General features: G+C 38.0%; 1 protein-coding gene across 2 annotated transcripts; it reads right to left on the bottom strand.

Moving 5' to 3' along the window:
- Positions 1-385: 385 nt before the first annotated feature.
- Positions 386-26002, bottom strand: nptnb (neuroplastin b). 2 transcript variants are annotated; one of them, XM_003437650.5, is made up of 9 exons: positions 25462-26002; positions 15274-15621; positions 10741-10915; positions 9585-9679; positions 6598-6731; positions 5987-6260; positions 794-815; positions 612-685; positions 386-519 (listed from the first exon to the last, which is right to left on the bottom strand). In XM_003437650.5, the coding sequence occupies exons 1-8, from the start codon at positions 25535-25537 to the stop codon at positions 625-627; spliced, it is 1185 nt and encodes a 394-aa protein (XP_003437698.2). In that variant the 5' UTR covers positions 25538-26002; the 3' UTR covers positions 386-519; positions 612-624. The 2 variants fall into 2 exon arrangements, with proteins under 2 accessions (XP_003437698.2, XP_005447681.1); XM_005447624.4 differs by having other exon boundaries at positions 794-803.

Below are 26002 nucleotides of genomic sequence, written 5' to 3'. Positions count from 1 at the left end.
ATATATATATATATATATATATATATATATATATATATATATATATGTATATGTATGTATATATATACATATATATATATGTATATGTATATGCGAGGATGACTCCATAAAAAAGGTAATTTTGGATGCAAAAAAGCCACACGAGGGATAACAGAAAATGTCTATTCTGAGTATCCTATTGCGTTGTAATTATCTTGCATGCATTGTACATGATATGTAATACAAAAGGGATCACCTCATTTGAGGACATGATAAAATCAAGAAAGGAGACATCAACAGCACATTAAAAATGTGTACACCTCTGTGGTGGTTTTAGTCATTATTCTTCATCCTGAAATCTCCACTTAAGACTGAATAAGGCATGCTTAAGACAGCCATTATGTTCTTTTTGTTGCCAGTGTTATGCTGATATTGTTTCTCATAAAATGAGACAAGATATGCTTTTTTCAAAACTGCCCAGAGCTCCATCCACCTCTGACACCTTCACGTAGTCAAAAAAATGCAGTTTAGCCATCTCATCTGTGGAGAGAAATTCAAGAGAAGGCGTGACTATGGATAATCCTCACAGTGGGTTCTATATTTAGCCCCAATCCTCTACAACAGTGTCTTACTTGAGTAAATTGCTTATTTCGTATTCCTCTGGCGAATGTTTTTGTCCTTGTGGTTGTTTGTTGAATTTGTTTTCCTGAGAAAGAAGCACTTACAATTTAGTGGCCTAAAGGTAATGGGCATTCAGATCACAGTATCCCCATATGAATTATATTTGTAGCAATAAAGATACTTGTTTACTTACATTTGCCCAACTGGTTCATCATCTTTGAGGGGTTGAGGAGAGAAGAAGACAAAAATGGCACAGAGAAGTTAAATGCAAGATCAAAACAAAAACAAAAAAACTGGCATGTTTCTTCATATCGCTATAGTAAAAAAAAAATGTTAAAAGTTTAGAAAATGCAGGAAGACAGCTAACAGCATTTATGACAGAATCATGCACTGATAAGAAACTCAGAGTTAGATATGGGCATCACCTGCTTAACAGCTTGAATTTCATATACATGTATGTGCTTTGTGCAAAAATGAAAAAACAGGGTTGCAAAATAGGTAGCTTCTTACATTAAAAGTTTTTGTGGACATTAATGCGTGCTTGGTCAGCAATGACATAATTGGAGTAGCAGAACTGAAATGTGAATTAAAACCAAGGAATTGCCCCTTAAAGAGCATCTTTAGCACCCAACACTGTAAACTTAACCTCACACGCCATCTGAATCTCATGGGGTTCCTGTTCATCTCAGGCTGAGCATATGTGTAGGAGGATTGCAGATGGCTCACTTAAAGCCATCTTTTAATTACACTGAGCGATTTCATAGTGATTTTGAAGGGCCCTGGTACATGAGCGTGATAGTGTAGCTGATTTGGCAAAAAGAAAAATCATGCGCCTCCTTAAACCTGTCTCTCAGCATATAGAGAATCTATCCAATCCAAGCAGCAGAACATAGACTATATGGCAATATATATTTTTGTAAAATAATTTTCTCAGTGTGTCAGTCATACAAAATTGCCATTGTCATCATAAGGCAGTGCAGTAAAACATAGTAAAGTAGACCACATTGTAACAATAAAAAATACCTAAAGAAGAGGAACTCGTGAAAAATAATTTGGGTTGAGTGAAAAGTTAGTTCCACAGCCTTGGGGTTGGTGCTTTGCATTCAGATGAAATGTGTTAACAGGTAAGTAGCCAGTCACAGTGAGAGATTTTCCATGCAGTTATAAGTCTGAGATTAGCAGCATTAGCAACATTCCATGGCATTAAAATGGAGCAAATTATGGCAGTTCTAATGTTAGACAACAACATGGTTCTGGGAGTACTTAAAGGAGGAACAGCTGCCAGCATATAACACTGTTTTCACACCTCATATGTATACACCACAAAAGCTATGTTTACTATTACAGCTTTGCAAGCACAAATGCAATAACAAATGACAGATTTTTACTGTGTGAGATTAATAATCAGGGTAACACATCAAGTCTGTCGAAGTGAAGTTTTTTTAAACCTAGGAAAATAGATATGGGTGCAAGTTTCATAGCACAACATTTGTTTTGTGACATAAAGTGGGCTGTTATTTAGCAAATAATCACACAGCAAAATCTGTAATTTTAGCAGCTGGTTTCGAAACATAGGATAGAAATGTCAGCCTGCATCAGAGCCTTTGGCTGTGTAGTGAAAAAAGTGTTCAAACAGCTCAGCCATCAAGAGACCAGAATTCATAATGCACACAGACAAGGGCCAAAACCTGCCTGTGTGCAACCTCTGGGAATATGGGATGCTAAAAGGAGATTTTAGAAAAGGCTGTGTAGCGTGAGCTGGAAGTCTTCATTCCTGATTTGAATGGCATAAACATGGCAAATATAATCTACCTTAATCGCTTCATTTTTCCAGTAGATGAAACCAAACTAGAGGCTGTGCACAGAGCTTACTTAGACTTGTGGTTTAGTTACGTATCTGTTATGTGCTATGAGTTTGTACTTTAGGAAAATTAAATATTTTTGTGGTTTTTCTACTTCTATAATTACTAAGCACAACATAACAAATGCTAGTTTGTTAAAGAAAAGAAACTCCTAATAGTATCTCATTTTAAAACATTTGGTAATTTTATATATGCAACTGAGACACAAAAAATTATTCTTAAATGCATCAACAAATGCTGTTTTGGACCCCATCTAAGGATTAAACATAAGCCTGTCACACAACACTTTCTACAGTTAAGCCCATAATTATTCATACCCCTGGCAAATTTTGACTTAAAGTTACTTTTATTCAACTAGCAAGTTATTTTTTGACTGGAAATGACACAGGCGTCTCACAAAAGATAATAAGATGATGTACAAGACGCATCATTGTGGAAAAAAAATATTTCTCAGCTTTTATTTACATTTGAGCAAAAAGTATCATGTCCAGAATTATTCATACCCTTTACAAACTGTCACAGTCTCTGGGAAAATCCAAAGTTCCATACCATTCCAAATAGTCAAAGCTGTTCTAAAGCATCCCAATTACCCTGATTAATTGGAAATAGCTGTTTTGATCAACTCAACAGGTGAAAAACAGCAGCTCTCTGCAGGTGGTCTGTGGACATTCATGACTAAGACAAAGGAACTCAGTGAGGACCTGCAGCTGTGCATTGTGGCTGCTCACAAGTGAGGAATGGGCTACAAGGCCATATCCAAATGTTTTCAAGTTCCAGTGGCTACAGTGCAAAGTATTATTAAAAAATACAAGATGTTCCGCACTGTGGAAAATCTCAGAGGACGTTGTCGGAAGCCAAAAGTGAAACCTGTGCTGGCCAGGAGAATAGTGAGAGAGGTGAAAAAGAATCCAAGGATCACCACCAAGGCCATTCTGGTGAATCTGGGCTCTGCTGGTGGCAATGTCTCAAGGCAGACAGTCCAACGGACACTGTTGGGTTCCACGGATGCAGACCAAGGAAAACGCCACTTCTCCAGGCACTTCTAAGGCATGCAAAAGCTCATTTGGCCTTTGCAAATGCGCATCTGGACAAAGAAGAAGATTTCTGGTCTTCAGTGTTATGGTCTGATGAAACAAAAATTGAATTATTTGGTCACAATGATGTTGCCTTCATTTGGCATAAAAATGGAGAAGCCTTCAGCCCAAAGAACACCATCCCCACTGTCAAACATGGTGGTGGGAACCTAATGCTTTGGGGGTGTTTTTTAGCCAATGGACCAGGGAACCTAATCATAGTAAACAGCACCATGAAAAAAGAGCAATACATGAAGATTCTCAACAACAACATCAGGCAGTCTGCAGAAAAACTTGGCCTTGGGAACCAGTGGACATTTTAGCACGACAATGACCCAAAACATACAGCAAACGTGGTGAAGAAATGGTTAGCAGACAACAACATTAACGTTTTGCAGTGGCCTAGCCAGAGTCCTGACTTGAATCCAACTGAGAATCTGTGGAGGGAGCTGAAGATCAGGGTGATGGCAAGAAGACCCTCCAACCTGAAAGATTTGGAGCTCATTGCTAAAGATGAATGGGCAAAAATGCCTGTGGAGACATGCAAAAAGCTGGTCTGCAATTATAGGAAGCGTTTGATTGCTGTAATAGCCACTAAAGGCTTTTTTCTATTGATTATTGAGAAGGGTATGAATAATTCTGGACATGATACTTTTTGCTAAAATATAAATAAAACCTGAGAAATATTTTTTTCCACAATGATGCCTCTTGTACATCGTCTTATTATCTTTGGGGAGACACCTGTGTCATTTCTGCTCAAAAAAGAACTTGCTTGTTGAACAAAAGTAACTTTAAGTCAAAATTTGGCAGGGGTATGAATAATTATGGGCTTAACTGTATGTGACTTTGTGGTCACAGAATCAAAACTTTGAAAAATACTTTGAAAAATACTTTAATATATGTAAATTTAATCAAGTTGGCTTATTTTCTAACTATTGCTTGCACATTTTATTTGGTAAATCTAATTTTGTTCGTACTATGTCGATAAAAAAGTGGGATGTACCCAGAAGCAATATTTGTTTAGTCTGTGTGTAACATAGAACTGGTGTACCCAGCTGGTTTGATTCACATAAACAGGGCAACTGTTGAGGCATTGATTTTTTTGTGTTCTTGCCTTATTTAAAAATGAAAAGAAGACAAATCTACATGAGTAGAGGTCAGACAGAACCCGTGGTGACTGAAGATCCCTTTGAGCTTTGTAGACTTTGTCATCTTGACAAATTATTATCAAGCAGCCTCTCAGCTGAAACAGGGGAAACCTTTTTTAATTTCAAATTATCTTATTTATGGGGTACTAGATGTAAATGTCTATATCTCTATATTTTTTTTTATTTCTGTACTTACTTCAGCTATGTACATGTATTACATGTGGTTTTGAATTCATTTTTCCACACCAGACATACACATAATAGTTTTTTGTTTGATAATACAACATTCAAACTTGGCTATATATAAATTATTTAGATGTGCTGGTAATGTACATTGTATGATTACAATCATTCTGATTGGGCTTTTACTTTGATACAAATGATAGCTCTTTAGAGACATACAAAACGGATTCCATATCCAGTAAGACAGAATTGTTGCCTGTCGAACTGATGAGCCTAATGGAAATGGATGCGACTTTTATTTATCTATTTCTTTTATTTTACCATGACTTGTATAAGTTCAACTTCACTGACTGTGGTAAAATTTCAAAATTGCATCAAGCATCATGATATTTTGGGATGGACAGTAGGCTTGTAAAAACATTCAAAATGACAGAAAAAAATATGTCATGCAGGATCTCTCACTTACCACCCATTTAGATTATGTTGCCATTTGGAAAGAAGGGGGAAGGGGACAAGAATTAACCAGTTAAGATATACTGTGGGACTGATAATGGATTGATAACCTTACATGTTTATGAACTCTTGTATTCTGCCTTCACAAGCAAATGTTTGCCATGAGAACAGTACACTAATAGCCAACTATCTGAAGTGAGTTGTGCCCGCCCTCTGCCCCCCTCTGTTGTTTACATGCGAATTTATGCCATATTTCCATGCGCCAACTTAATATAATCCTTATATGTTCTTCCATTCTCTGTTTGTTACACCACTCAAGAGCAAGGAGGCAAATCAGCTGGCCACTCTAGATCCCATCTGACAGCAAATGCGACATCATGTTTGAAAGTCTCCTTGTTCCAGTAACTTAAAATTGGGTGCAGTCCATTGTCGATGACTTTTGACCCTATTGCAACTGTCCTTTTGGAAAAGGAAAATATTTTAAATTTCTTAAAATATATGGGGAAATTTGACTGATCTTCTGATTTACTGGTATTTTTAAAGCAAAAACACAAATGTCTCACAGGCTTTAAATTGCAGAGTTGCACTGTGAATGTAAATAATGTTGTATCTATATTAATAGTTACTTATGGGTTCTTACTGCCATTAAAAAAAGGAAATGTCTTACCATCGATGATGTCGTCTGGCCTCTTGCGTTTCTCATACACAACGATGATGACTACTAGGATTATAATTTCTGCCAGAACACCCAGAAAAGGCCAAAGCGGTGCAAGATGGCTGCGGACTCGAAGAATTGTAGTCTGAGCAGTATTTCCAATTGCATTAGTGGCATTGCATTCATATATTCCAGGATCCGTGTTAATATCCAGGTTTAGTATGTTGAGCTCTGTGTAATTGTCTCTATTGGTGATGAAGATTCGCCCAGTTGAGTTGTCAAGCTCCTGCATTGAAACATAATGACATTTAATTTAGTTGAACTGCAAGCATGTCCAGAAACGTACCTATCATGCATACCTGTTGTACCTTTATATATTTGCATTTATATTATATTTATATTGAATTTCTGATTGTTCTTAAACCTGCCAGTCTGTTTCTCAGTCAATTTTTATCATTTTAAAAAATCTGCAATATATAGCGGTGCCAGTTTAGCTCAGTGGGTGCGCAGGCAACCACACGCTCCCCGGGTTGAAATCCGACCCGCGACCCTTTGCTACATGTCCCTCCCCTCTCTCTGTCCAAAACATTTATCATTTTTATAAAAATGCAATATATATATACCATTGGGGATTTTCCGTCCATCTTATGCCATGTCCAGGTGGGATGTGGGTAACCAACAGACCTGCAGTAAAGCGTTGCATTCTCCCCCTCATTTTTGTTTTCACTTCGCTTGTGGCCAGTGATGTCCGGTTTTGCTGAAAAGGTCATATAAATTAAAAAAAATAAATATTGAAGTAAGACAGTCAATGCAACATTTAAACCTCTACCAGATGGCATGAATGAGGAATACATAGAGGCTAGTATACTCTAGGATTGGATTAATTCCTTCAGTTTCTTCTGAAATTTTCTGAAAGAGTACAGGAAGACATTTGGAAAAAAACTCTTACATCACTTTGTATTTTACATTTCAAGCTTGCATTCATCTGGTATGCTAAGGTTAATGGTTATCTGCACTATATTTGCCAGTTAACTCTTTTGATTATTCTTTTTTTTCATACACAACTTTGCCATGCAATTAACACCTTATGGATTTTGATTTTTTTTATAATTAAAACTCTTTTTAAGACAATGGAAAAAGTTCTCACACCCTTTCAGCGTAAATATGGAAACAAACTAGCCACCTGTGACTCTTCAGCTGGGCAAACATTGCAATAAAATAAACCCTATGTGCAAAATAGCATTTCACTTAGTAGAATAGAGGTTTGCAAAGAAATACAGCTTTTATTAAGAAGTGCCATTTTTGATGTTTAGTTATTTTGTAAGCATGTACTCTACTCCCAAACACGCATTAGAGAATATCACATTGGGACAGATAAAAAGCAGTAGGATATAATTCATAATGGAACAGGGTTATCAGTATGATATGAGTGCCTCCAGATGTTTCCATTCAAAATAACTCTTCAGTGAATTCCACAAAAAACTGTGCAAATTGGCTCTGACTAATGAATTAACTGATAATGAAAATTAAACAGGGGTTATGAGCTTAATAAATTCAGGCATATGCCATAAAGCACTGCAACACGTGCCAAGTCATACTGATATATGAAAAGAAGTCTTTCTAAAAGGTGAAACATGAACTCTCCTTTTAACTCTCCGTAGCATCAAGAAAATAGCTGTTCCTGTTTTTTTCACTAATCCTCAAAAATTACAATGATTCCTTCCATGCAATTAAGCAGGATAAGAGAGGCCTGGAGTGAGCATTTTTCAGCTGCGCATGGATGGAGCAGGAGGGGTCTGAGCTCTTCTGTGACATCATCCCACTCTAATTATGGAGCACACGTGCTCCCTGAGCAGGGGAGTGGTTATGCTCATTTGTGCCTTATCCTGACTGTATTATGTCAGTGACTGACAGCACAGAGACAGCCCTCGGAGTGGTGCTAAAACAGACAGAAACCTCCATTTCACACTCCTGACTGTGATTATTAATCTCTGTGTGCTAGACAGAGGTAACACACGAACGCGCGAGGTCTGTGTTAGAAAGAGCAAGGTCATAGGAAAATGTTTAAACTTGGTCAGGATAGTAGATGTTAAATAGTTTTAAATCTTTCTTTAGTTCGCTTTCGAATTATAATTTTGCCTACAGCACAGATTGTGACTCTCGATTTCTGTATTCTCAATTTCTCTTGAGGAAAGGGATCAGGATTCAAATTAAGACATTTCATAGGAGAAATGTGCTTAGAATTTAAGGAAATTTGTGAAATACGAGGTACCAAATATGTATCTGTGGTAAGCTTAGTGTCACAGACAATAAACTCTACTCCTGCCACAGAGATGGCTGGGACCGGATTCAGAGCCTTAATCCTACAACATCACAGAACCCTCCATCTGTTGCCTCTGAGCTGAGTCCTGCAAGGATGAGTGTGCCAAGGACACTGTAGGCGAGGGATCTCAGTGAACTGCTGCCAGTAGTGCAGTGCAAAGCTGGCTTGCTTAACAGTGGGCTTGCTACCTGGGTCACAAAAGATCTCAAACACCTCTAGAAAATCACAAAAACAGTTAAGAACTGAAGAAAATTCTTTATTTATATCCAGCAATGGTACTCACACTGGACACCAAAATGTTTGGCTCTTTAAAATATATCTGAAAATTGAATGGACAAAATAATAATAATGAGCATATGATGAAGTCTTTTCATCAGCCCACTAATTTTTCTTCCAGGACAGATAGCAAGCTTCAAAAGTCAGAGGCCTGCAGTCCAGTGATGGCTAGGACACTTCAGTTTGAATAGTGATGTGTCCCATCATCTCACGATCCAGTGAAAGCAGAACACACACGGTCATCATCCATGTTATGCAATCAGGCAGCGCTTTAAGACAGCCACAGAGTAAGAGGCAGGGCATGCTCAGTATGCACCATAGCCATGCCACAGCAAATTGGCTTAAGCACTACACACAGGCAAGCTTCTCTTGAAGAGGGTTTCACTTGCCCTTACTCAATCCCTTATTCAAGTTGATGGCTTCACTGTCAGCTTGAATGAAAGCAACACAGTTGTTCTCTGGTTAGCTTTCCTGCTGTTACGTCAAATGGCCTAGTTCATTTTCACAATTTTCTATATTGTTAATTCCATCCAAAAAAAACCCCAAACAAACAAAAAATAATCATATTAACCAGTTTTTATAGTAAACTGTATACAAGGATGCCTCCAAGTGGGCTTTGTGATTTGCATGTTTTGGAGAGCATGTGCAGTGCCTGTCCATTTTGCTAGAGTGTTGTCTCAGTGAAAGCCAAGACTGACAGCAGCCTCAGGAATACTCCCTGTCATCACGACTGCACTGGATGAATGCAAACACCTTTGTCAACTTGGGCTCTCTTTACAGAGCTTTAGGTGGTTAATGTTTTTAAGTTACATTCACTCCCCCATCTCTCAATGGAAAACCACAAATGTCATTACCATGTCATCATGCAGTGAGCTAAAATGTCAGTGCTTTCTCAAAATCTGAATACACCAGGGAGGAAGTCGGCTAACATTATTCACTCATATCATGTTTGCTAACATCAAGCAGTATTATTGTCTTACTGACTTGTTTTATGACATGTAGAAATCATACCTTTTACTTCAATCGTAGCGTTGGCATTTGGTGCTGTGTCAAATGTGTAAACACACATGTATTCCCCAGAATCGTCAGCACGTGGCTTGTTGATTCTGCAACAAAAATATAACAAAACCAATTATTCCATACCACCAGTCACTTACCAGTCACTTACACTTTAAGCAGTCAAGTAATGTAAAGTAATTCCAGGTTAACTTTAATAATTAGTTTACTGAACTGCAGCAGTAAAAGCCCAGAAGGCCACTGGAGACAAATGTTGGCGTTATGCTGTTATATTACGGAACAGCAGCTCTGCATACTGCAGAGAAGGGCACCATAGGCATTTTAGCTGTACTCTTCAGTGTATCACTGATGTAATGTGACAAGGAAGTGACCAATTGGTCTTATCTTGTGGCTAGAGAGAGTCTGTGGTAAGTCTTTGGGGGCGACAGTAGCTTTGTGCTCCAATGATTATACTGTGTGACAACAGGAAGCAACAACTAGTTGGTACTTTAGGCTATAATAAAGGTTTCACTTTTTCATTTCTAAATAAATGCAGAGATATGACTTAAGATTGATTTAAGACAGTGATAAGCTTTAAATGGGAAGTCAGAAATGAATTTCAACCCAGGTTTCAATAAGCAATTGTAAAATATTTGTAAAGAACCACATACAGAAGTCTGAATTACCTGGATTCTCAAGTTAAATTGAGAATAATTAATACTGTCTCCTTGTATTCTTGAGTAAGACTGTATGTACATTTTAATTTTAACGTAGTTCCTGTCTCTTCTTTTGCTACAGAAACTCATCACAAACAGTCATACTGACTGTTTTTGGAGGACAGGAAATATCACTACACTGTGGTTTACAACTTCTGAAACTCTGCACAACAGTCACCTTTCAGGCTTAGACCTAATTAGCGTAAGACTTTGGCTTTGCAAGGTGCAGCTCTTCAAGCACTGCTCAAGTCCCCTACAGAGACAAATATGACAGGGCGAGATTAACTTGGCACTGTTTTTACTGGAATAATAACCTTCAGGTTACATGAATCATTTAGATAATTTGTAGATGAATTCTCATTTACTTTACATTACCGAAATCACTTAATCTCATCACTTATTCTCTCCTACACTGCACGTCCAACTTGGAACAAGGAGGAAAATCTTTGTGTCACCTGTATATTGTGTCCTTGTGTTCCGTCCGTGTGTTGGGGATATCCTGTCCATTTTTCATCCAGAAGCTTTCCTTGTGGCGTGTATGGGCAGTGGTGAGGTTACACTGCAGGATAACTTGTTTACTAGAGGAGTCTGCTGTTAAGATGGTCTGATCAGAGGCATTGATCTTTGGTTCTGGAAGACAGAGAGTCAAACCTTATCCCAGAACATAAGGCTCAAATCTGTTTCTATCCTTCCTCCCATGCTGTACTTGCTGTAGGCTGTATTCTGTTTTTATATGATCTGTGTAGGAGGGTGTCTATGAAGTGAAGTTCACATAACAAATAAACAAAAAGCATAATAGGACATGAAACCACCAGGATGCTCTGCGTATAATATTAATCTTCTGTATAGCAATTATCCACAGTACTATCTGAATGTTTCATTTGTTTACAGCAGTAAAATGAAGGCTTAACTGATCTACCAAGGTAAAATATGAATTGTGGCTCTCGCACTGTGTTCTACTAACACGGACAAGTTTTAACTGACATCTGCGGTAAGGTTAATTATAAAGCTGGATGGTGTACCACCCAAATTCCTGATTAAACTACTGCCAACTTGTCTGAAAACATCATCACATTATATGTACCTGATGATCAGGGACCTCATTCATAACCATCATGTAATCACAAAACATAACTTGTGCATTGCACTTATTAACGAAAAGTTTAGACACTTCATCACAGAAAAAAAAAAATCAGATTAATGATTGACAGCGAGTGTTTTCAGGCCAGTAGTGTTATAAACTGTTTGTGCTTCATGATTAACCTATATTTAAACTTGGCTTTTTCTAGAGGTAACCCTGAGTATGACTGTTGTTTTAAGAGCTGTTGCAGCTATTAGCCTCTTAAACTTTGCTGAGCTTGTAACCTAACCCATATTCACAGGAAAAAATATATACATAATTAGATGGTTTGCATTAACCATATATGGTTAATTATGGAAGTGTAACATATGACACGAGGCCACATTTTTCAGTTAATTGTGATCTACAGTCTTACAAATGAGACATCTGAGATAATAATTTACATAAGTGAACAGACCTTTAGACATTATAGAGCTGAATGTACACGTAGACGTTTAAATAGCTAACCACCCTGGTTACCAAACAATACCAGGGTCAATTCTTCAAGGACAATCAGGGAAGGCGTCATCCGAGAGCGAGGTGCCCTTTGCTCTGCCTTGAGTAGTGAGCGAGAAGCTTCCTCTCCACTGCCCCTCCTCCTCCTCCCGGGCTGGCCAACCATGGCAACAATGGAGCCCCCGAGGGGAGGAGCAGAGAGGAGAAGCATCATAATCCTACTACTGGCTGCTTCTGCAAGGCCACTAGCAAGGCAAAAGGAGAGAGAGAAGGGAAAGGAGGGCTACTGAGACTAGCAATTGACTTCTGTTAGCATTTGTGGCACCCTCTTCCTGTAATCGTGTACACTCAATAGCTAAGGGGAAGTCTCTCCCCTCCTCCCTTCTCTCTCTCTCTCCCCCACCAAGCAGAGCCACATGAACTATTAATAGTATGTTCGAGTCATGCGTACAAACGCACAACATGAGGTACATAAATTAACATTTAGCAAACACGGCACAATGGTCCACAGGCAATTTAACCAGAGGTTGTTTGTAGGACACCTCGTCACAACTTAAAATCTGGGAACTACTGGATAATATATTGTCATACCAGAATGTAACCAAATATGAAATGTGTCTCTATATGAGTTATGCTATCACAAAACCTGGTCTTTTCCTCTGGCAGCTACTCTAATACAGTGCTACCTTGAGGTTGGATGGTTAGATCCAACTGACTGGCAGATACTTGACAGTTATTTTTTAATTTTAAGTAGAGTTGGACTCTATTACAGTTTGCCAAGATTTATTAAATCAAATAATCTTAACAGCTTAGACATACTAATCAACTTAGCGGTGGCTGTGTCACAGAGAAAACTGTGTCATTTTAAAAGGCAGGGCAGGCCTCATAACTTCTTTGTAGCATATTAAAACAGGAAAGGTGCACCGTCAAGGAAAACCACATTCTGAGCATGTGGTGGAGCTAAATGCTCTGAAGAACTCAATAATAATAACAATAATAACAATAATAATATTTCTTTGCAATTTGTACCATTATGACAGTTAGGATGCTACCTTGCTTTCTGGGTGTACAGTATGTCTGTGCTCAAAATCCAGTGAGGTTTGTTGTGTGTAGTTAGCTTTAGTGATACTCCACACAAGCTCTGTGTGAAGCTATCTGAGTATGAAACACTCAACCCTTGAAATGCTATGGAAAAGATTTATTTTTTATTTTTATATTTTTATGCTGCTTTTATGCTCAAACCACTCCAGCAGAGTAAGTCCTTTATAATGCAAAACTGATGTAGTTAGCCATATTTTGGTGTGTGTGTGTGTGGGGGGGGGGGGGGTATTTTACAGATGCAGATATCTCTCCAGATATTCTGATATTTTTCCAAACTGAAAAACTTTATTATTGGGTTTGGTTGTAAGTAACATGAATTGCAGTGTAAGTTGGAGTTAAAGAACAGCATTTTGGGAAATATACTCATTCGCTTTCTCATTGAAAATCAAATGAGAACATACAAACCACTTTCATGTTGGTGTAAAATATATGAAGCTACAGACAGCTGCCTAGCATAAAGATTATCTACCAATAACTAGTCTTGTAAACAAACTCAGTTAATTGATGAGGTTGCAGTTACTGCCTTTTATGTGAACTTGGAAGCAGGTATCAGCTTTAGCCTTTCTGCTTTTGTTTCCATTTGAAGCTAAGCTAACGGGCTGTAGCATTCATCATAGTCACATGAGTGGCATCAATATTTCCCAAATGGCTATTCATTTGTTATGAACCCCAAAAATATTTGAGTGTTTCATAGCTTTGGGTACAGTATCACTTTAAACACATGTTAATTAGGCACATACACAATAAAAAATATATCTGCAGTAGATTTCGTTTTTTTCAGTAATTAAAAAAAGCCTTGTAGCTGAAATCAAATACTGCATATATATTTACAAATTTAGATATTTTTGGCATATTCTCCAGAGTGATGCACATTAACAAAGTAAATTAAGGGAAAAAAGGACCAAAACAAACAAGACAACCAGACTGTTGCACATTTCCTGAGTGACAAACTATTGCTAGGCTATAATGTATAGCCTGTAATATACATGTAATATTTGCGTACTACATGTATATGGATAGAACATTTACTCCTCAGTAATGACAGAATATATTTAGGACCTGAAGGATTTGGAGAGAAAATAACATGTAAATAACCCAAGTGAACTGCTAACCACAACCTTAGTGTCCTTTTCACCATTTTGAATGAGGGCATAAATTAAATCAGCCCCAATCTTAACAAATAGCACTTGCACATGAATCAAAATGTGTCAGTCCAATCAGAAGAGCCAGCAAAAACCAGACTCATCTCAACTTCTCAGAGAGCTTCACTGTGACTAACAACATTCCACATGTCCCTGTGCTCTAGTGGGCAGAGCACTGAAGCATGCACAGGATAGAAGGGTCCAGTTAAAACTCAGTTTGTATGACTGTTTGAGTGAATTGAGTAGAGGGTTAAAGGATATAATGTCATTACTGATTCACAGTCACACTCTTCATGGCTGAGAAGGCACAAGGTAACACATTGCACAGGGAGGTCCAGAGGGACTGTTGTGTACAAGTTAAGTCTGTCTCATCTGGAAAGAGACATGCACAGCTCCCTTACATTTCCATCCTTTATTGGATTACCACACACAAATTTAAAAGCAGAAAATGTTTGCTTTTATCAGGAAGGAGTTGACAGCAGGAATCACTGTTTTACACCTTAGCAGAGCCCTCCTTGTGTCTTCTTTCAGTCCCATTTGCACCGTGCCCAGAGTGAGAAAGCCAAATGAAAAGCACCATTACTTCAAAGCACCACTAGATTTCCACTGCATTTAGCAGGCAGGTCTTTGAAGTAAACAAAACAAGCCACACAATGCAAGAGACACAGCTTAATGTTAAAGCAATAAGTATCACAAATAAATTTAGGAATAGGAAATGGGTCGGAATTAGGATACAGAGAAATAGATAATGATCAAAATATTGTAAAAGGACAAATGAGACAGTAAGAACAAAGGTTTGCTGCGGGTAGAAAGAAGAAAATGCAGATTGAAACTGGGTAAAGTTCCTGGGTTTGTGGTCATTTACAACAAGATGCTCAATGGATTTTGGAAAGATTTAATATTTTCACTAATTTAATATTAATGAAAAACAATTCAAAGTCATTTATACAATTTGAATATTTTTTTTCTGTTAAGAGTTATAAAGTTATAAATCAAGTTAAGAAAGGAATTTGAATAAATGGGGTTTTTTTTTTCATTTTTTTCAAGCCTGGCCAGTGACTGTTGCAGTGAGGGTGAGCTCTTGAGAGGTTTTAACAGCCTTGAGTGGTTGGGAGTGGGGATTTGTAGTTTGTTGACCATCTAGATACTATGGGACATAGACCACTCACTCTGTAGCACCGAAATGGTGGCCTGGGCGCGGATCCAAGTGATGGCCGGGTTTTGTCGGAGGTCATTGCGCCTGGGGTCGTTGCTTGCCCGACATTCATAGGTCCCAGAGTCCTCCAGTGTGAGGCGTGTGATACCGAGCACACTGACTCCATTGGTGCCGTAGGCTGTGTTGATAGATACCCGACGTTTGCGGGCTCCGTCCCACAGCTGCTTGAAGGAATCAGCTCGGTTGACCTCAGCATACCACCACTGGATCTCTGGAGTGGGGTAACCGACCACCTCGCAGTACAGCTCAAAGGTGTCTCCTGTCAGCTTAGTCTCCGAGAGTGGAGACTTGACAAACCCAGCTAGAGAGGAAAAGCGTATCAGGATGGCAGGGAAGGAAAGGGTAGAAGAGGGTTAGAGCAGAAGGAAGGCATGGAAAGGCCAAGGAATAGAGAAGGAAATTAATAGGATCAGAGAACATATAAAGAAAAGAGAGGATGATTAAAGGCAAATCAAAAAGCAGCAAGCCTGAAATTATTGATAGGTTAAAAAAGAGGTTAATGATTCTGTAAATCCAGTCCATTCAACGTCAAGGTTCCCTGGCCCACTTAAGGCCAACTGTCACACAAAGTCATAGTCAACCAGTCGCAAAACAGTGCCAGCTGCAAATAGTGCTTGATATCTTGTTTGCCTTTTCTTTTTGTCTCTTTCACATGTAACCATACGAAGATATGGGATGTACCTTTCATGTGTATATTCTTGAACAAAAAGACAGTACATTAAATGCGGTCCATAGACACAAGAATATGGTGAAGGGGAACTGTTTACCTAGTGCTATGTACCTTAATCGTTTTTTTTAATGGCTTGTTTGCCAAGTGAACAATGACCTAACTCTATTTTCAGCTATTGTATCCTAGTAGTCAGGGGATCAACCTATTTGACAACATTAAGGTGAAAATATCATGTTATATGTATTTGGTACTACTGAATGCAAACACTGTAACAAATCCAATGATCAACAAAGGTTTACCTTGAACTCACTTTTCATGCCACCCTGTCAGAGGAAGAAATGATATTTAACTGTTGAACTCTCAAACGAAATAACAAAATATTGGAGATTTAACCGTTGCATCGAGTTATTACCTCCAACAAAGATTTTAGCTTGTTAGTTAGACAAGTATCATGAATAAATAAAAATATCAGTTTCCTATAACCATCGATTTGTTTTCCAAAATCACTGATCTTTTTTTTAGGATCATAGGTTGCTGGAGTCTATCCTAGCACATGTTGGCTGAGAGGTGAGGTGCAGCCAGTCTGTCACAGGGCTTACACATAGAGACAGACAAACATAGTCACACCCCCTTTCACACTCAGAGAGTATTTACACCAGTTCACAAAACATGTATATCACTGAACTGTAGGAGGAAATTGAATATACGTCAGATTGTGTGTACCCCACTCTTAGCAATGCAACAAGCACTAATGTTTGCAAGTGAAATGATATTTTTTTGTATTTTGCAAACCTTAACCTTGATAAATAATAAATAAAAGATCTGCCTTTGTCAATTTTCATATTGCCTATGTAAAGTACTTCACCAAAATTGTCCTAAATAAATGTAACTGTATGTATGCATTATAATCTCTTTTCATCCATATCAGCTCTTCCTGCTAATGCTAGAAATTAGGTCAGGCTGCTTACATTTTGGATAAGCTAGACTTTAAGAGCAGGTTTTCAAAATTCACATATGGTCACAGTGGTATAACACAGTCCGAGTTCAACTAGCTTTTCCATCGTAATGTGAAACTTGAATATGCCCTCATCTCTCCAATACTGGTATGTGATCTCCCAAGTCTGCCACTCAGACAGACTGCCTGACTGTCTTTGTGTGTTATATACGAAACATGAAATATGGTGAATTTCACAAAAAATTCCGTAATCCACCCGTGGCATCCATAGGCATTATTGCCACAACTGTGACTTTACATTGTTCCATCTGTGCCTGATTCACGACCCTGTTCCATGTCAGTAGTTAGCCCAGCAAAACACTGGCAGACTTAATGAACCCGATTTAATGACAAATCACCTGGGCCACAGACACTGTTCTCTGCTGGCCCTATAGCTTTGTCAGCTGTAAACCACACGTGCTTAAATCATTAGAAAAATACGCTGCCTTAACACTGCCCTCAATTCTGGTACAGGAAATGGGAAGCAAAAGCCTTAGGTCTCTCGAGTGCTAGACTGTTTGTTGTGTCTAAATACAACGGCTTACAGGCCCTCCTAGATCTGTCTGTCCTGCTCAAAGTTATGTATCTTAGGCACACGAACAGATAAGCTTGTAGAAGCCCAAGGAAGGAGTGTAACTGCAGTATTCACCCCCACAACAAAGCCACTAATATTTCATTTAAAATATTTGATTTAAGGTTTAACTAACAGGTGAATGAGTAAAAAGTCCATTTGTATATATGCCAAAACACAAAGCATTTTTCAGGGCTGTTAATTTAAAGGTAAAATTATCAATGTTTTAACAAAATATGAATTTAATCTAATGAAATGATTGCAAGGGTGCTACCCAACAACTCCCTGGTTACTCAAAGCCAAGTGAAAATAAAATTTCTGATAGAAAAATAAATTTTTGAAGAGAATTTAGCAAAAATCTTTAAAAAATGCAGTCTTCCTCCTAGAGATGTGTCTGGGGATATTAGGTGCAACAACTTGTGTTTCTATGTGCAATGCCTAGAGATATGCAGAGTAATTAGCATTTGTTTCTTTTCTCTGGAAACATCTGGGCCCATCAAGCTCCCCAGATTATCCCACAGGGTGAATCCTAGCCTTTCCGCCTACACATTTAAAGCAATATTTCAGTATAACTGAACACTTACTATCTCACTCTCAGTAACCGGGTGTGGCACATGACACATACAACTAGAGTCATCCATGCATGAGATCACAAAATTACAGTATAACTACTCAAAACAAAAAAAAACCCATAATGAATGTCCTCCAAGGTGAAAAAGAAACTGATGACTTGATTTAAATTCAAGCCCAGGGAGACTCTGGAGAAATACTCATAGAAACAAACTACACAAACACCAGGCCAATGAGCAGACCAATTTTCAAGTTGTTTAAACAAGGAGCTTACACTGGCAGTGAAAACAAAATGCAAAGCAGCCAGCTGGTACTTATTCATTTCAAATCATGTTGGGAGACGAGAAGTGACAGAGAATGGTGGTATGACTGGTGGAATGATCTCAGCAGCTTGGTGATAGCTTGGTGATACTGTAGATGAGAGCTTAGTCTGTCTTGGACAAGGTCGCAGTCAGTTGAGCGGTAGCTGTGTTCACGTAAGTTTTAAACAAATGCATTATAAACACATTTTGCAAAGCTGATTCCATTTTTACTGTAGTCATGTAATAATAACCAGTATTTATATTACTAAGTAGGGGCTGAGAGCCTGGGGAGATACAATTTCAAATTTATAATTCTGCCTGTCCACAAGTAAAAATGAAATGCACATACATTAAAGTTCCAACAATATAAAACTGAGCGTGTGAACTGCAGTTATGTAGAAATGACTTAACTTTTTAACTGTTATTTATTAATGTTAAGTCGAACAACATTAGAATTGCAAAACTTATGAATAAAATAAGTCTAAATTAATTTTATGCATTATACACCAATATTGCCTGAGGTTGGGTGTGGTCTAATTCCTCAAAATACACAGTATTGAAAACAAGCTTTGGTGCAAGGGACTTGGTGAACTTGCATCACATTAGAAAGTCAGTTTCGCTGTTTGTGCACAGTGTATGCAAATAAAAACAGAACATAACATGGTGTATATAACAGCCTGACATCAGGAATGATCAATCAAAAAAGTCTAACAAGAAGTAGACTCGTCTGTGAGGAGAGATCCTGTATGCTGCTCATCAGCTACTGAAGGCATGCAAATAAAGGCTCTGCTTATATTTCAGGCACTTGAAAGGTCTGCAGAGACTGCAGAAATGTTTACTCCAAAAATCTTTAGAGTATCATTGACATTCTGTCGGTAGGTTTTAAAGATAGCTCTGAAAACTGAGATGGTATCTGTGTCTCAGTTATACTTTCATGTACCACAGTACATTTTCACATGCTCTGTTGCTAAATGTGACTAATTTCAGTCAATCTCCCCTTACCCACACCAATGTCTTATTAGGTTGCTGTGTATTATAAAAGCACCTGCAATTTCTTTAATTTTTTGCAAATTATAAAACAAACAAAATGGCTAAACTGACATAACTGGCTACAACCTAAGCTGTCTGTTTTTCAGCAACAAAGTCAGCTGTGGATGTTTTTATATGCAATATCCTCAAAGGAAAACTACATTAAATGAAACAAATATGAGCAGTGGGTCTCAAACTGTGGAACGGGCCTCACTGATGGGGAGTGGAACCACTGCAGGTGGGCATGGATGACCAGGGCAATAATATGAAGGGAATGTCGAATTATTCTTTTTTTTTTCCTTCAGCAAAAATTAATAAGAGTTTGTTATTGTGACAAGCTTTATTTACCTCAAGTTCTACTCATTTAATCAGGAAAGTCAAAATATTATATGATAGCATGGTTTAAATGATCCCAAACTAAAAAATAATGAAATCCTTCATGTCATAGAACTACAGTGTTATGGTCCCACTTAAATGTTTTATCTTATTTAACCTCCATTTGATATTTGTACAGTACTATCACAAAATAACCTACAGTCGTCTGTAACACGCTCTGTCTAAAGCTGAATGGAAGTCACAGTTATTAAAGCCTACATGCTCTTTTCATGCAGGTAGAGAAGAAAGCTCCCCTGAGAACTGACAACAAGCCCCACACCACCGCCATGCAGCCATGCAGCCTGAGAGTGAGTCAGCTGCCTGCCTACAACCTGGATCCCCGTCCACAGTCCCACAACACAGACAGAGAAAGCACAGGGTAGGAAACCCCCTAGGGCCAATGAACCAGTTATGTACAATGTGTGTGTGTGCGTGTGTGTATTCGCAAGTGTTTAAGTTTGTGAATGTGAGAGCATCTTTGTTTTATATGCTTGATGCTGTGACAAATGTACACATATCTATATATATATATATATATGTATATATATACATATATATATATATATGTATATATATATATATATATGTATATATATACATATATATATTACCTTTGTTATACTTGAAAACTTTCACAGTAGTGGCCTAAAAGGGGATTTTTAAAGTTCAGTAAACTTCTTGGGTTTGTCACATTATAACTTATTTTGATTTTCACTTTTTAATTTTAAAAAACTGTGTGAATATATCATCTATACACCAGTTGTTAAAGAAAATTTAGATATCATTTCAGGGTGAATTGAGGCTTAGCCGTCCTCGGAGTGAACTAAGGTCACCAATCTCCAAATATCAAAAATAATCATAAAACTGTAACATGTTCTGCCCTCACAGGTGCCACAAAACAAGTGAGGAAGATCAGGAATCTATTTGTCAAGCAAATTCTGTAGGCAATCATCAGAGATCATCAGATTAGGCTTAAGTAAGAGCTTCTATGTGCTTTGGGTATCTAGTAGGATGAATGAAAAAACTATTTTGTAAAATGCAGAGCTAAAATAAAGTGCAGGACGCAACATGGAGCATAAGCAATGGAGAAATATATTTTAAAAAAAATCAAATACAAGTTTGTGCATATTTAGATAAAGTTACTATTTAGAATAAATCATTTAACAAGGCAAATGGGAAGTATCCCATTCATGCCCCAATTGAAATTAAGTCATCAGTTCACGTTGGTGCATATTTCAACACTTCAACTAAGTTCAGTGGAGCAAAGAAATGCCTTGTAGTCTGTTTTATTTTAAAAGCTGATAATGATAGTATCCCCTGGTACTAACATTTGCAGCACAGAGGCTATTCTTGACTGCTGTAGATACAACATTAATAACAGCTTAGCAGATGGACTCATGATATTGCATAAGATCCATATGCCTAGATCAGCAACAGTGTCTTTACATTTGAGGACTCCACACACATATGGGATCGGTTTTATGAATGTATTTTTCACTGAGGTCATTAAAACTTTAATTAACCCTCAGTATAGTAAACAGAATTACTCTTAAAACCACTTCACTAAAGGTTCAGAGTCTCTAAAATATTAATATATGCCAAAATGAATATATGCATGAAATGTATATAACTACTAGAGGGTCAGTACTAACATCTGGAATAAAAAGATGTATAAATGCTAATAAAATTCTTTCAGTGTTCACATATTTCTGAGTAAAAAGTATACAAGTTATAGAATACATGTTTTCCGACTCACATATAATTGTAATTAAAACTTGCAAGCTAAGTTTTCAGAAAAGGGAGGCCTGAGGCTCACCATTTCAGTTCTACTGGTAAGACTTGAATCTGATATTGAGATCACAGACGAGAGGCAACAGTTTAATGAGATTTAAATCCCAATAAACCTTGTGTGGGGGTAAAAATTCTTTAATCCCATAAAACCACTAAACACTTCCTACTTCTGCTCAAAAGTGAAAGCAAGGGAATTCAAATTATTTGATGTAACAATACAATAATTCCAGAAATAAGAACTACACTAGTGTGCTCAAAGTACTGTCTACCACACAAGGTGACAAATGCTATTCCCAAGTCTCCTACTGTACTTTTAGTTAGAACTATTAGTTATTTTTATCATTATTTTTGTTACTGTCATGATAAATGTGAGCTGAAAATCAGCTAATAGGCTTTCTGTTGTGCTATATCACTTGAAAAACACATGCCCATTAGAAATTTTGGCTCCACATAAATCAAAGTAACATCCTAATTGAATATTCTCTCTGACCCTGAGTCCTTGTGCAGCACTCATAGCTGAGGTTGTTCCCAGCTATGAGAACAGTAAGTATCAGAGGCCAGAAGCTAAACTGCAGAAATTCCAGGAGTGAATCTGAATGCACAGCAGGGTGGTACTAAAAAAAACAAAACAAAACAAAAAGCAATGTGTTTGCTCAGCAAAAACATCCTGAAGACAAATCACTGTAAAATATATATAGGTTTGTTTATATATATATATATATATATATATATATATATATATATATATATATATATAAATCACAGTGTGTGTTACAGATGTGCATCATTATTTTGTATGCCTGCAATGTGTTTAATAAAGTGCAATGGTGCTCCTAATCAGTACAGGCCATATCAGATTTCACAGTGGGCAGGCATGACTCAGTGTACGAGTTTGGCTTCGGTCCCACAGCATATATTCCAGACTCACAAATGAACCATCTTAAAATGCTTTGTTTGCTTCAGATGAAGATAATGCCTAAATGACATAAAGCAGAAAAAGAAGGTCACTTATTGACAAAGAAAACTATTATTACATTTTTTGAGGGGGTTGTTGCTTACATGTTGGAATGCATTTAGGTGTGGCTTGTCAGCTTTCCTATCTTTGTACGTAGATAGTAAACCCCAAAGAAGAAGCCATCTTCGATGCCATATATGCTCAGTCTTAACTGAGCCCCTCAATGACAGACAACAGTGGTTACATTTGAACATGTAAGTAATAATATCAGCTCATTATTTAAAATATCTTAGTATGCCTTCTCCACGTTTTGATTCATGCAAACACAGATGATGCAAAAACAAAAAAAAAAAGAGTAGGCTGCGTGATTCGTAGGGGGAAATTATGTAAGAGGCAAAGGCATTTCCTTAGGTCAGCTCTAGTTACCTTCTCAACAGCCAGTACCTTCTTTGCATCAAGATCACATCATCTCTCAGCTTAAATAGTCCACAGCCACCTAGTGATTCTTTAGAGGGCCGGGCAGCTGTGCACAAGGAGGCCATCCATTAAGAGTTAATGGATTCACTTTCACAAAAGGACCTTAAAGCCACAGTTCTCAGTGCTGTGTCTCGGTGGTAAAAATAGAAACGAGGCAGAATGGACGGATGCTATTTACAGTCCCTCCAAATTTCTGTCACAGAAACTGTGCACCTATATGGGCCTACTTTTCCCAGGGAATGTGGAAATGACTTGAATTCCCTCTGCTTCCTAGATACAGTGATTACATCTCATGCACTTATAATTATTATTGTCCCCACATCACTGTCTGAACTCTGTAATATCACAGGAAAATTTCGGATTGCATAAGAAGCCATGCACCGATTACCCTAAATCTGAACTGTGTGAGAGAAATTAAATGGCTTTTGCATGCAATGTGAGCAAATATTACCTTTGGTATTAACAGTAGTTTATCACTGCTCTTACCAAACCTGTGATTTCTACATAATACAGATGAAACAGACAGCCTGAGTGGCATAGCTCTGCCTCTCACTGACCACTGGATGTTATTGTGTGTGTGAGTGTTTCTGTAGTGTGAACTGGACCTCAGTGAGTGGGCAATAAAACTGGGCAGAGACCAGAGGAAGTGTCTGGAAAGCCATTACTTGAGCTTTGTCAAACAATAGAGGGATTATTGTGTATTTGATTTTCCAGATAGCAAGATGAGAGAATGCCTCACAGTATGCACACACACTTCAGGCACTTCAAAGAAATTAACAATGAAGAAACACAAGAATTCAAGTAATAATTTTGTAATATAACTATGTTGGTATTTGAGTCTCCTGTCTGCCCCAAGCTAAATAAACATAGGTTGTTTTTGCACTTTTTTAAACTATCAAGATTTTTGTTGCGGCGCTTTATTTATTTTAGCATTTTTGTTGTTTGTATTATATAAAACTAGTGCAAGCTGTTATTCCCATGTTGATTAGACTAAGCTAATGTTGAAAACGTTCGATCTGAAGTACTTGCAAAATTAGCAACCACAGAGCTGGAATTTTCACAGTGTTCTCAAACAACCATCTAAACACATGTTATATTAATTCTTGCATAGTGGGTGTTCGATTATCCCCCGCAGCAAAGCCGAGGTGGACACTAAGCATTAAAATTATGAGTATGCATCATAATTCTCTGCCACAGTTTTCTGTGATAGCAGATTAAGTGTCACTCGTTTGTGAGCACGTGGGTTCTGACATGTGGCTACATCAGATTTGTAAAAGAATCAGTTATGAGATTAAACACTTTGTTTCCAGAAGTATATCATCTTACTGCTGTCTTCATAATCACGCTTACTAAAGAAATACTTAAACATTAAAAATATAAAGACTCAGAAGATTCCACTTTGATTTCATGAATGGCTGCTGATATGTGAGACCCTCTGGGTGATGTGATTCAACAGAATTTGGAGTCAGGACATGCTGCATCAGAGGACGACAGCCTGGAACACCCAACAGCATGTTGCTGACATTTGTTTAAACCAAGTCATGCTAGTTTTATTATGATTAACAGACACTGATTTTTTTTTTAAACTGCCAAATAAGTATCCTTTCATCTCTTCATAAATGATACTTATCAGCCAAATACTTTTATTTATTTATTTTTACTGTGGCTATCTGGTAGGAGATCTGATGTTTAAAAAAAGGGACTGTTATTTGTTTTACTATAGAATTTCCCACAGACAGAATTATTTGCGCAAGAAATGATCATTTATGCTGGCATGGCAAAAAAAATGTGGAACAACACAGAACAGTTTCAGTCAAGCAGAAGCTCAGTCACATCTTTGACACTGAAGGGCCTGGTATTTGCAGTGTTTACAAGACACATCAGGTGAATCTTTTGCCCGTGTTTGCTGCTGACAATGTCACTTGATCAGCATCCAAAGCAGGTTAGTCTTGCCTGACATACTCTTACTACACCCCCCCCCCGCCCCCCTCCTTTGACTAAACAAACTTAACACTGACAGCTTTAGGTTACTATCTCATGTGGGTAGTGAAGGTAAACTGTAAATCTTAGACTTTAGTAAAAAAAAAAAAAAATGGTAGTGTTCCACAGCATAATCTGCGACAGTAAATTAAATCCTACAAACACGCCAACAAAACTCAATACAGCAATAAATAACACTGTAGAAAAGTCAATGCAGTCAACACAGTCGTGTTTGTATTTGCTAACGTGGGCAGTAAGTAAATTATATATGTTACTGTCTAATTGCAGTCTTGGTGTGAAACTATGGCTTTAACGCGGTCTCAAAATCCTCTTCAGAAACAATTCCCTCCGCGTCCTCACACAAGCCAAGTCACTTTCCCTCAATGCGATGGTAACAGTAATGTCATGGTCACAGCTGTTTGCTTACCGTTTTGAGCAGAGATGAAAGGTAGCATCAAGTTCCCCAAAAGGACCACCGCCAGCATCACTGCGTTACGATGCATTGTTGGGGCTCGATCAGAGTACCGGGGTCTTGATCGGACGAATGTGGGAGGAGAGATCGTGCAGGCTAGTGATCACAAGATCTAGAGAGACGGGCCCAGCATTGCACCGGGTTCTTTAAAAATAGCCAGCCGAGGAAGGTTTCAATTTGGTGTAGAAATGTCTCCCTGATTCTGAGAGCTTTTGAGAGCAGCGATGAGTGAAAAGTCCGGAACGAGGCCGGCGGCTCAGGGATGCCGATGTGCGGCCATAAACGGCGAAGAAGCCTCGTAGGATTGCGGGGGACAGGTCTTTGGATGTCAGGGAGATTGTCCACAGTGTGGTTCTGAAGATTCAAAGATGCGCAGACCGATGCGCATTTGCGCTCTCGCGGTCACGGCTCGGTGATTAAAATGAAAGTAGCGCACAAAAGATTCCCGACGGCAAATGATGCAGTCGAAACATAAGTCTGTTATCAGCACCGGTCT

Source organism: Oreochromis niloticus, linkage group LG1 (genome assembly GCF_001858045.2).
Source record: "Oreochromis niloticus isolate F11D_XX linkage group LG1, O_niloticus_UMD_NMBU, whole genome shotgun sequence".
Lineage (NCBI taxonomy): Eukaryota > Metazoa > Chordata > Actinopteri > Cichliformes > Cichlidae > Oreochromis > Oreochromis niloticus.
This window is presented reverse-complemented; position numbering and strand designations above follow the sequence as displayed.

Excerpts from the sequence above, each read along its gene's own strand:
- nptnb (XM_003437650.5), bottom strand. The coding sequence starts at position 25,537 with ATGCATCGTAACGCAGTGATGCTGGCGGTGGTCCTTTTGGGGAACTTG. Across the intron at positions 6,261-6,597 it reads TGGACGGAAAATCCCCAATG|GAGCTTGACAACTCAACTGG; the intron begins GTATATATATAT and ends GTTTCAATGCAG. Across the intron at positions 816-5,986 it reads GCCAGACGACATCATCGATG|ATGATGAACCAGTTGGGCAA; the intron begins GTAAGACATTTC and ends AACCCCTCAAAG.